Source organism: Cynocephalus volans, chromosome 8 (genome assembly GCF_027409185.1).
Source record: "Cynocephalus volans isolate mCynVol1 chromosome 8, mCynVol1.pri, whole genome shotgun sequence".
Taxonomy (NCBI): Eukaryota; Metazoa; Chordata; class Mammalia; order Dermoptera; family Cynocephalidae; genus Cynocephalus; species Cynocephalus volans.
In genome coordinates this window covers 19188235-19201242 of record NC_084467.1, presented here as the reverse complement: position 1 = coordinate 19201242, position 13008 = coordinate 19188235, and the positions used below count along the sequence as shown (strand labels likewise).

The window sequence follows — 13008 nt, the reverse complement described above, 5'->3', positions numbered from 1 at the left end:
GCATTCTGGAACATCACATTGTTAATTTTACTGCTCTTACTAGTTTCACACTGCCTTTGTTTTTATGTCTTTCTTTGATGATTGAATCAACTGATTTTTCTTGTAAAACTTCCTTGTCTTTGCAATAAAAAATAGAAGCTAACTTTGAATCAGGGCTGTCCCATTCAGCTTTCTCCTTCTAACAGGGGAGTTGCTGAAGTGCAGTCACTTCGGGCCTCTCATGGCATTGACGGTGCTTGGAGTAATCCTTTTTTCATCTCTATTACACAGAGGGAAGTGTAACAGTGGACAAAGTAAGGCTCAAAAAGTGAAATAACTTGCCAAAGAGAAGGACAGGAAGATTTGAAATCAGAAGCCCGACTTCAGCTTCCTGATGTAATTACCCTCGACTGTCTCCACTGCATTCTCCTAGGTATCCTTTGAAGGTGGCAGAGTAGATCGGAAAAAATATATATATACCACTTACAAGAAGTGCTGCCTTCCCAATGAAGACAAGGTAGCTCAGGTTCCTTTTAAAAGCCACTTCCACAAGCATACCAGGGTGCTTCAAAAAGTTCGTGGAAAAATAGAATTAAAAGATAATACAGACCTTTCCATGAACTTTTTCAAGTACCCTCATATTAATCTCCATGCATAATAACCGGTTACAGACAGACGTGGTAACAATGCAATACCACTCACCCAAGCGATTATGCCCCCAACCCTTGTGAGTGGTGCCTGGTTCAACTTTATGAGCATTTAATGTCAGGCGAGAAAGCACCACCGTCCGCCCACACTGCAGGAGAATGACTCCCGCCAGGAAGTTCTTCCTCCAAACCTCAGAGCTTGAAACTGTAAAATGAGGATGTCCAGCTCTGCTGGCAGGTAGGAAAGAAAAGGGACAGTGCCTGGATGGCTTCCACCTCTGGACACCGCTGGTAGCTTCCTCAACCCACTCTGCTCCTCTTTTCATGGAGGAAACACCCGGGGTTTTCACTGAAGTTAAAGCGTGGAGTGTTCGTAAGTACATATCCCAAAGAGGGATGCGATCTCGGAATCACTGGCTCTGTCCCTTAAGCAAAGAAAAGGTACAGAAAGTGAAACCCATGGTTCCCAGATGAGGGACAGGTTGTGAGAACTGTCCTATGGTGGCCTCAGGCCAGAGTCTTTACCTGCCACATCTGTTTCTTGAGTTCCTTCACCTGCAAAGTCAGATCAGGCGGATTCTTCTGAGGAACACCTAGTCGGTTTCCAACTGCCTCTCGACTTTCCAGGGCAGAGTCTAGGTCTCAGTCTACACTGTCAATTAAGATAATAGAGAGGAGAGGAGAGAGGCCCACCTCAACGTGGGCTGTTCCTGGCAAAATCTCAGTTACCTGAGAAGGTCCAAGGCTTGGCCAAAGCCACAGAGTGAGCAAGTGGCAGGGCCAGAGCCAAACAGAGGTCTCCCCATACCAGTTTGGTCCCAGTATTTCACAGGTCGTGAGGCCTCCCAAACTATAAGGATCCTTATATTCAGGGTAATCTATATCGTCCACCCGGGGATGCTGAGAATGAAAGGTGGCTCTTAACTACATGTGGGCAGCAGGATTCCAGACTCGGCTGTTTCTAGCCAGGTCTCCAACAGACCCTCGTATCAAGAGTAGGGGGGCAGCAAACCTGAAAGCATCTCTCACACTTCCCAGGGTGGACTTTGAGAGCAGCAGACCTGGGCTGGGGCCTGTCTCTGCCACTTACTGCTATGTGACTTCAGGGGATTTACCTTAACTCTCTGAGTCTCAGCTTCCATATCTGAAAAATGGAGCTGATTGTAAATCCTCCTAGGATCATAGTACATGAAATAAGGCCTAGGCTGAAACATCACCTGACATGCAATAAACAGTAAAATGATTCTGGCTGTTACTATGGCTCATTTTTACTATTATCATTATTACTAGCAACAGCTTCGAAGGGCTCTTCTGGCTCTGATATTCTCTGATTCAAGAATCGATCTCTTACCACCTACAACTCTGTAAGAATATAAACTGTTTCCAGAAAAGCAGGCAAAGGTCAGAGGCAAACAATTTTGTGTGGATATTGGTATCCAAGTGAAACCTCAGCCGTTCTCAAGCTCTGCTTTCTGTCTGCCCACAACAGCCTCTATTTAAATACCACAGGACAAGACCAGTCATCACGTGCTATTTAAAAATGATCTCCCAGAATCTCTCACAATCCTTGGGCTTAGAACTGCAAACAGGTAAATATAAATTCCTGCATCCTGGCTTGCTCCAAAGGTGACTCAAATTCAAAGGCAGGGAATGCGGCAGTCTGGCTGGCCTGCCACACCTGTAACCTGGCTTCAGGCTCGCTCCCTAAACTCGCCTTGTGGAGCCCCACCCCCCAGCCATCACGGACTGGACCAGGATAGACACCTGCTGCTGAGGCATTACCTTCCCCATGACTGTCATTTCAACATTTAATAACCAGTGTCAGAGCAGAAAGAGTGCTTAGTACAACACAGGCAGCAGAGAACGGAGGACAAAACAAGTGCCTCGGCAGCGCACAGACTTGATTCGAATCCTAGTTTTACCATCTACTGGCTGTGTGGCTTTGGGAAAGTTAATTAACCTCTCCTGTTAGTTTCCTCACACATAAAATGGGGTTATGACAGTACCTAACTCATGTGGCTTTGTGAGAATTACCACAGTCCCTGTCACATAGTGAACATTCAACAACTGTTAGCTGCTATTATCATGGTAATGATGATTACGATAGTAATTGTTCATTGGCTATGGAGGTGTAGATGAAGGACCTGTATTTTCCCACTAGAAAGACTGACAGAGGCTTCATGGGAAAGGTGATATTTGAGCAGGTAGGATTTCACGGGGGATGGGGCAGCCAGCTTCAGCTTCCTCATCGGTAAATTCAGGTCATCCTCATAACTATTCTATTGGGTGGATTTAAGACTGACCCGCAGAGGGGTTCCTCGACTCTCCCCAAGTTGTAAGGCTAGAAAGTAATAGAGCTGGGATGTGAAGCTAGGTCTCTTTGATCCAAAGCCCATGTGCTTAAGACCCTACAGTATCTTTATTTTGGGGCCAAATTCTGCCTTGAAGAGCACACACTTGTGGAAATGGATCTTCACCACTGAAGAGGATACTAAGAAGTTTAATGAGATAGAAATAAAACACATGTATTTTATGGGACCAAAGTCCCTAGTATAGAAGGCCAAAGCCTCTAGTATAGGGGGGCCAAAGCCCAACCTTTTAGGAAAACACATAGGAATGCTAAGATTGAGAAAGACCAGAAAACTTTCACAGGTCTAAAGCCTTTGATGTAGATAAGAGAATTGAAGCACAGCGAAAAGTGATTGCTCTGGGGGCAGTTGCCCTTAGTTCAGCTAAACCTAAATGATGGGAAAGTAGGTGAGCTAAAATCTTCAAGGATATTCTGCTAGATTATTTAGCACCTGGGGGACATTCCATATCTGGCCCTATGCTGTTTCTTTGAGTTTCTTAGGGACTTAGGCATTTTAGTGATTATCACATTGTTTCCTTTTGTACCTCACATAGATTTCTTAGTTTTATGACTCCTTTTGATAGTAAATTGCTTGAACTATTTTAAGTTACACATACTTAAATGAAGTTTATCACTTAGCCAGTTTGTTTATGTTTTCACTGTGATTGATTAACCATCTGTTTTTCTTCTGTAACTTTGTCTTTATAATAAAAACTGAAGCAAAAACTAACTTGGGGCTGTGCCTGGGCTCCCCTCTTTTGAAGGAGTTTTCCTTGGTGCAGTCCCTTCGGGCTTCTCATTGCTCTAAATACCTGGGCTCTGAGCAATCTTTTGTGTCTCTGTCACTCTGCAAGAGGTGACACACCACCTCCCTCCTAGACTGAAAGCTCCTTGAGGGAAGCTACATCTCGATTATCTACATAGCTTCCGCCTATCCAGCAAAGCACGGGTATAGTAAGTGCTCAGCTGAAATGCTTATTTGCTAAATAGAAGAAAGTGAGGTCTGACTCTTACAGGACGATGCAAGCTTCACAGTGTCAGCGACCTGCTGGGATGCTGCCTCTTGGGCAGCTCAGCCTGTCAGTCTCTCTTTGGCAGAGCGTCCTCCCCAACAACCAGAATTCATACCCTGTTGGGTAGTCCAGAGGGCAGGGCTGCAACCCAAAGGCAAACTGCTTGCCCCTAACTTTATGCCACTGATCAAACTGGACTTGGGGCCTCTCAAGATAGGAGATGATGTGGGAGCAGTCTGCCCAGACCACATGACCACTTTTCTATAACAGATGCCCATAATGGTGGTGCCCCACAAACCATGTTTGCCTAGTGGCCCTGCCCCAGCCATTGCTGACTGGATCAGGATAGACACCTGATCCAAGCTGAGTCAATCAGGCCTCCCCTCTTTTGAAGGGGCGGGGTTATGAGTTCCAGCACCTTCCAAGCCCCACGGCCCTTTCTGCCAGTGGATTTCACCCTCCTGTAGCCTTGTCATAATTTACCCTTTTACCTCATCTTCCCTGAAATGGGCTTTTACTCCTTGCAACCAAAACAGCCTTAACAAAGTCAAGGGAAAAGAGGATGGCTTCCCCTTAGAAACCTCTGTCACATTAATCACACCTGCCCCCTACTCTGTGTACTTTCATCTGTTCCTTTTTGTAACCCTGTGGCAATTCTGAGCCAAGTGCCTCCTGCAGGCCCAGCACACGGTCAGGCACAGGATTAGGTGCTTTTTCATTGATCCACACAGCTGTGGGAGGGAGGTATTACTACCATCTCTCTACAGATGAGATAACAGAAGCTCTGAGGGGTGAGGTCACATGTCCAAGGCCACCTAGCTAGAAAGGAGCAGAGTCGGAATTTGAACCCAGGGCTTCTTCTCCATACCCCACCTGGTTTTCAGTCAGCTCATAACCATCTGTTCACATGCCCGTCTCCCACCTCAATTCTTACGCTCCATGGTAGAGTCACCATGACTTATTTACCTTTGTTCTGGCCTGAAGATATTCTGTAATAAGCAACTGAATTGAATTTGTAATTAAAATGGAAACTTACTAGAAACCTCATCAGAAAGAGTGATCTGTGTTTTCTTAAGTTCTGTGTTTACTCGGCATCCATTCCTGACAGTCCAATTGTATTCACTATATTTTCTTATTTTTGTATTTTTGATGCTCTGGTATTTGTGGCCTCGCTGACTGGGGAGAGACTGTCCCTCCCAGGGCTAGCCAATTCTTAGAAACAGCAGAGCAGCCTGCGTTCCATACCTAACTAATCAACCCAGACCATCTGGATCCAATGATCTCCTTTATCAAACTCACATACATGTCAAAATTTCTCCTGCCACAAATCAACCCAGGACCAGGTACCAGACAACTGATAGTCCCCATGCCCCAAAGTCCTGCGGAATTATTCAAATTAGCCAATCCTAAATCCTGCCTTGCCTTTCCCATGGAAAACACAACAGAGGCCCTGGCCTAGGCTTTCTCTTCGCTCCCTCTGTCTCTGACCTTGGTGCTTCCTTGGTGGTGTGGGTGCTCTCTTCTCTTAGGAAGCGTGAGTAATAAAAATCTTACATTGGCATTAACCTCTCCATGTTGTCATTCAGTCATCTTTATAAATTAAGACCCCGGCACAATTCAGAGAGAACAGCTACTGTGACCTTATAAATGGTGTTAGACTCTGAATATCAAAAAGCAGAATGGAATGTTCTGGTTGCTTCCCAGAACTAAAGCACCCAACACCTCCAAGACGTAAGGCCCTGGTGGTGTTCACTCAGGCTGACCCAGAAACCCTGAAATTCCTCTGAAGCCAAGACTGTGACAGTGTCAACATGTTTGCTCACTTGATAGGAGAGTGGTTGCCCCTGACGGGAGGGAAGTGGCTGAAAGGGGATACGAGGCGACGCTGGGGTACTAGTAATGTTCTGCTGCTTGATTTGAGAGCCAGTTACACTTGTGTACTCTTAGCTAAAATTTTATATCTAGTGCTTATGATTTGTATCCTTTTCTGTATATATGCTGTACTTCAATAAAAAGGTTAAGAAAAATGTTTTCTGACTGGAAACCCTGCTCTATTTTGAATAATGCACCGTGATGCACATGGACACCTACAAAGATGATAACAGTAACACTGCCCACTTGAGAAGAGTTTGTTTCATTCGCTTCGAATATCAGTGATGGCTAAGTCGAGGTGGCCTGAGATCTTGATTTCTCAAGATGGTAGAGTCGGGGGGGTGTGGAGCTTAGTAGATCATCTGGTCTAGAAATTCCCACACCTGGCTGATTGTCCAAATCACCTGAGGAGGTTTTATAAAATGCAGATTCTGGATTGCCAGCCAAGATATGCTAAACCACAATTTGTAAGGAGTAGAAATAAGGGGGTAAATGGAAGGAGGAAGCCCAGAAATCTGTATATCTTAGAGCACCCCAGGTATTCCGGTGGTCAGCCAGGATTGGGGATCGTCCATGAACTCCACCCCTTCATTTTACAGAGACAGAAACGAGGCACAGAGAAGGAACAAGACTTGCCTGAGATCACACAGCCAGTGATGACAGAGTTGGGCCAAGAACCCAGTCTTCCAATCTTCAGTCTGACACCCACACAGAGAGGGAAAACAACAGGCTTTCATGGAAAGGAAATCAAGGAGCAAGATGCCAATGCTGAGAAAATCATGGCATCTTGGCTCTGAAACTGATCCAACTTTGGACATGAACTGCTAGACCCTCTTTGCTATGACAGTCTGCTGTGGACATCAGAATCAATCCTCACTCTAGAATCAGCCTAATTCCAGACAAAATTTCATCATTTCCATACAGTCATCACTAATTACTCACAGGCAATTGAGTCCAGGACCCCCTCAGATACCAAAATCCATGAATGCTCGAGTCCCTGATATAAAATGGTGTAGTAATTGCATATAACCTACACACATCTCTTGATTACTAATAATACTAAATTCGAGGTAAAAGCTATGTAAATAGTTGTTACACTGCTTTAAATATTATTTTTTATTGGTTTTTTTTTCTCAAATATTTTCAATCCGCGGTTGGTTGAATCTGCAGATGGGGAATCCATGGATATGAAGGTCAGAGTGCACATGTATATTTTGCCTGGCTAGTTAGATGGAATTAAAATGACAAAAGCCCTTTAACTGTCCCCAGTGTCTCCATTTGTTCCTCTCTGCCTTGCCCCCTTCTTCGTCATACTGAAGTGACACAGCACACTGGAGTGTGGTGGAACAGAGAGCACGGATGAGAAGCCAGAACACCAGCAAGGCAGGGCAGTGCAGTGGTTAGGAGCATGGTTCCACAGTCAGTCTGATCTGGGTTTAAATTTGGTTGCACAACTTACTAGTTGTGCCAGTTGGTGCCACTTACATAACCTTTCTGTGTCTCAGTTTCCTGGTCTCTAAAGTGGGGATAAAAATGGTAACAGAAGCACTTGTTAAACATTGGTCTTTTTGTGTGTGTGTGTGTGTGTGTGTGTGTGTGTGTGTGTGTGTGTGTGTGTGTGTGTGTGTGTGTCACTGTTCTAAGTGCTTCATGTGGATGAATTCATTTAATCCTCATAAAAGAGGTAGGTACTATCATTATCCCCATTTTAAAGATGAGGAAAACTGTACCTACTTTATACTGCTATTGTAAAGATTACCTGAGAAAATGCATGTGAATAACAGCACAGGACCTGGGATAGAATAAAAGCTCAATAAATATTAGTCATTGTTATTATCATAATTGTTATCTAGAACTAATAATATTCTAACTCTGCCTCTCATCTTGCTATGCGATCTGAAGTATGTCACTTCCCATCTCTCAGCCTCACTTTCCCAGTCCATAAAATGAGAGGGTTTGATGAGATGACGTCTAAGGTCTCCTTCAGCTCTAGGGTGTTATCAGTCTCTGATCCAGAAAAAAACGATTTTAAATAAATCCAAGTCTGCAGATGCTGCATGGATAGATGTTTAGAAACACGCACATTTGACATTAAAACCTCTTATTTTTAAAAGCTTCATTCCCTTTGGCCTATTCATTGTATCCATATGAATATATCTCAGGAAATAATCAGCGATAAGCACAAACATTTACACTCTGGGATGTTCACTGTTTATAGTCACCCTAGATTAGAAACAACCTGAATATCCAACGAGAGGGGATCTTCTGAGCAAATTTTGATACAGCAGCTCATCTGATTATTGAGCAATCATTCAAAAAAGCATCCTTTCAATCACTACTTACTGACATGGGGAAATATTCCACAAGTAAGGTTAAGTGAAACAACCAAGATACAAAACTTCATGTACAATGTGACCCCAAATTTGTAATATCAGAAAAAAGACAAGAGGAAGATATATTGAAATATGAACAAAGATTATCTCCAAGTAATAGAGTAGGTGATTTTTAAAAAGTCAAATCTTCTAAGTGTGGGAACACATTCATTTTTTTTTTTTTTTCCTTTTGGAGATGTTTCTCTACCACTCTGTTTATAACTTTAATGGGCATTTCTTTTATTTCTATCACACCTTCCCCGTCAATGGTGCACTGCGTTACTTTCTTCTTAGGATAATGCATAATTCTAAAACCAAAACATGCCCTTGCCTTGTAGGAGAAGGAAGCCTCGCTGGCAGGGTCGGCGCTGCTCGTGGGCGGGAGCTGCTGCAGCTGCAGGGCTGCACCCTGGGCCCCGTCCATGGTGTCTAGAGGCACATCCTGCCAGTTTGGCTTGTGGTTGCAGCTGCTGCTAGGCAGGGCCCACACCAGAAGCCATCTTCCCTGGTGGTGTTTTCCTCCTTCCAGCCGCCACCTCTTCCTCACGCAGGAAGAGGACTTTGAGGCTCCCTTGGCTGATTGACAGCCTTCTCAGCTTCACTTGGAGAAACGCCAATTTCTGTGTCTCTCCCAAGCAGACAGACAGGGATGCGTTTCCGATTCTTGCAGTGCTCTAGGGTGGTGGAGAGGAACATTAAAAATGCATGTACAGTGAAACATCAATCCCAGCTCTGTGACCTGAGAAGAGAGTCCTAGCAGGACAAAACACAAGTGGCCATGAGAACTGAGGCCATTTTAAAAATTATATCATGTCTTTGGCCCCCTTAATAAAGACACAAGTCATCTACCTCAAAGACTTTCTCCCTGGCCCTTCGAAATTTCTTTGCCTCTCCTACTCTGTTTTCTTCCTCCCATTATGTGTCTTTTTTTTTTTTTTTTTGGTGGCTGGCTGGTATGAGATCTGAACCTGTGACCTTGGCATTATAAGGCTGTGCTCTAACCAACTGAGCTAACTGGCCAGCCTCCATCTTCTTCACATTTAAATCCTCCTTTTTTCCACAGGCTCTTGTGCACAAGAAGTAGAATACCACTTACATCTACTTCTCCAGGCCTCCGAAAAAAAAAAATCCTATGACCAGAAAAAGGAAATCATTTGGGTTCCAACTTAGGAAGGAAAGAATGAAAAGAGAAGCTCTCTCCATGGAAGATGGAAGAACTAGCTCGCTACTTAGGGTCAGCTTGGCATAGGTGAAGGGACACTGGACTGGGAGATGGAAGACCCCTGTGACCAGATCACTTTGCCTCTCAGAAACTCAGTTGCCTCATCTGTAAAGTGGGGGTAATAATGTGGCCTCAAGTAAAACCAGCAATGATGATAATCCCTGTTAAGTTCATTGGACTGATATTTTCAGTGCTCATCAAACTTTTCTACCAAATAGAGAAGAAAAAGAAAGTACACCCTAGTGCTCTGGGAGGCATGGCCAAAACCCTACCATAAGTATGAAGGTTTCTTTGACGTCTTCTTATATTTAAAAAAATAATAAATTTGGATTCTATTGCATAGTCTGTTTATTTTAATATAAAAATGTTTTAAATTGCTTTTGATTGCCACGTGCTACCTGTTTTACCTTGGCCAGGTCACTTAACTTTTCAGCCAGTTTCCTCAGCTGTAACATATGGATAATAATGTTCCTACCCCACAGAGCTACTGTGAAAATTTGATGAAATAATGTAAAATTCATGCACAGCAAATGGTCAATGAATGTCAACTGTTATTAGTATTAATTTTATCCTCACCAGCTTAATTATTTTATTTACCTATGAATATTACTTTCTTTCTCTCATGTATTCATCCAACGAATATTAATTGAGGGCTCACTGTGTGCTAAATAGTCACAGTCCCTGCCATGTCCTGAGGCTTCAGAAAGCTGCCACCTGTCTATCCTGTAGCTCCCAGGTCCCTCTGCTATCAGGCCCCAGGCCCAGGAATTTGGGCTCTTAGTGTAAACATATGCATACTATGCTACAGGGTGAACACCATCTAGGACTTACTAGGTACGATCCAGCACCTAGGAACACCAGATGCAGGCTTAGCTCAGGGGCAGCCATGAAGACCAGTGACCTAGGTGTCTTTCTCAAAGGGCCTCAAAATTAAATTATTTCTGCTGCTTCCAAATGAGGTAGTATATATACATGAGATGTACACACTCATCATGTAACTTTATAACTCCCATCCCATAATCAAACTTCCCTGCCCATAAAACCCTATGAATATGTGTTTGCAATCTTATGGAAAGCATAATTATTCTTTACTATACTTTCATGAACATGTGAAAAGCATTATTGTGTGAAATTTTTGTATCCCTGTTTTGGCATTTTTAATATAACATACGAGAGTCTTAGAAAAGAAGAGTGGCCCAGGGCTCCTTCTACCTCTGAGAGGCACTAGGAGTCATTCAACCTGGAGTTGAAGGGGCACTGGAGCACACACTACAGTAAGATGTTTGCTGAATCCTCTGTTCAGTTGCTCCCTCCTGAGCCTAGCACAGCAACTTCCATACATACCCACTGACTGACTAAATGCAAGCCTGTTTAGTACCCAGTGCACTGGGGCCACTTCACCGTCAAGAAGAATGCCTTACTCAGGCCTAATCAACCATAACTCCAGAGCTACAACAAACAAATATGGGCAGCCCCACCCAAAGGATGTTAGAGAAAGCAAACAAGCCTTGGGGAGATGCCAAGCGGGTGGTGGAATCCCGGCCTCCTAACCTCCTTTAGACCAGCTGGTTTGTCCAGGTGGTTTTTGGATTTTGCTTTTGTTGTTGGTGGTTGGTAGCTTTCCTCCCTGCCTCAGGAACCCCTAGACCTCTGAGGCATCTCCTGCAAGGACAGAAGGCTCTCCTTTAGCTGGGTAGGAGTTTGGACTGAAAGCCCTGGGAGAACTCTTTGCAAGTTGTACTTCCCTATAAGGCACACATTCCTTGCCTGGTGACTCTCTTTTCCTGATTTCAAAGTACGTTTTCAGAACTAACATATGTCTAAGAGGTAAGCAGCCAACTCTGTTGCCAACCATCCCCCAATTAGAGCACATGGTCACTGACTCAAGAAAGGAAAGCTAATTCACCAGGTGTTGGCATCCCCCCCCAGCCCTTATCTCAGTGAATTATTTCACCAATCCCACAGAGCAGGTTTTACAGATGACAGATGGCTCGTGGCTGCTAGGGGTTAGGTCTGTTAAAATTTGGCTCTATCTGAACAAATAAATAAAACGCGCTCTTTCCCACCACCTGAAGATTCCGCTTCTGGCTATCGGTGATGCCAATTACCTGCCAAGCTTTCCCTTTCCTGGGCTTTGGCTCACTAAAGGGTTACACTCTGCAGTCCTCTCTCACTAAGCTGGAAACTCTACCACTCAAGAAGACAGCACCTCTGTCCCAGCAGCCAGCACAGACCAAGAACGCCACCCCTCATCCCACCTGCTAACTCCACCATCGGCCACTGTCAGGAAGCCCGAGCCGGCATGCAGAGGAGGAACTGTGGCCAAGTTACTCCATATCACTTCCTGGTTTGGAGACGCCTGACATCACCTATATGAAGGCAAACCCATGCCCCCTCTCCTCTCACCCTCGATGCAAAAATGTGAAAAACGTTCTGAGGCAACGGGACCCAAACAGACAAGGCTGGTGGCAGCCAGAATGAAGGCTATTTATTTATTTATACTAGGGGACGTTTTATGATTACAAATGCATTCGCTTTTCCTGAACACTAAGGCTGAATTCAAGCCCTCCCGATTCCACCGCCCGCCCCCGTCTTAATCACTACTCACCGGCGACGCTGCCTCTAAGGTCCACCTATCAGAGGTTTTGAGAAATGACTTGGACGCTTCGTGCAACCCGGCGGCACAGCCTCCTTAATTCCTTCCCAACTCAGAACGGCCAGGCTGCAGCACTGTTTTGCTTTTCAAGGCGGCGACTTGATTTGCCAGCCCGCCTGCCAGTCAAAGGCTGGCAGGGATTTCGCGCAGGAGAGTGGCTGCGAGGACGGGATGGGCGGGACAGCCCTCAAGTTGGCTGCGCCCCAAAGCTTGCTTGAAGCGTAGAGGAGAGTCCTGGGGACTGACGTTGGCGCTCACCTGGAGGGGTCCCCTCTAGCGGCCACAGGAAGAACGTAGGAGCAAACCTCCTCCCTCCTCTTAGGCTGTCCTGGACAGCTCAGGTGATTGCTCACCTCCACCTGCCCGACAGGTGGTCTCGGCTTTAGCAGCCTGCCACGTGTCCTGCCTTCTGCTCATAGCCACCTCCGGGCTTTGCCCAGCAGTCCCCCACCCCATGCTCTCACCATGCATTCAAATCTTAAACGTCCTTCGAGACCCCAGTCCCCCAAAAGCCCTCGCAAGTACTGGGGCCGTCACATCTCTGTCCTTTCCTGCCCTCCCGTGACACTGTATCAAGCCTCCCAGCACGCCTGTAGCTCAGCAGTGCTGAAGATCCTACAACGGGCCTAGCGTTTGATCAATGTTTCTATAATGTACATCTGTAATACCTAACAAGTGCATGGAGCTTTCTTTACAGGTGACAAAGAGCTTTTCATCACTGACACAATTTCATGTGCACGCATTTCATTTCAGATCCTCACAGCAACCCTCTGAGCGAGATATTGAGCTCATGCCTGTTTTGCCAATGAAGAAATGACATTTGGGCATTTATTGGACAGTAATTCTCGTAAATAACGAGAAAGGGCCAGTATGGTTCAGATCCTGGGACAGAGAGAG

General features: G+C 45.1%; 1 protein-coding gene across 2 annotated transcripts in view; it reads right to left on the bottom strand.

Moving 5' to 3' along the window:
- Positions 1–12152, bottom strand: part of NIPAL3 (NIPA like domain containing 3) — a 46975-nt gene extending 34823 nt beyond the window's left edge. For both annotated transcript variants that reach the window (XM_063106130.1, XM_063106131.1), the window contains exons 1-2: positions 12064–12152; positions 8565–8907 (exon numbers count right to left, since the gene is read on the bottom strand). In XM_063106130.1, the coding sequence (XP_062962200.1) occupies positions 8565–8657 (93 nt within the window). In that variant the 5' untranslated portion in view covers positions 8658–8907; positions 12064–12152. The remainder of the gene's footprint in view (positions 1–8564; positions 8908–12063) is intronic.
- Between the last annotated feature and the right edge of the window lie 856 nt (positions 12153–13008).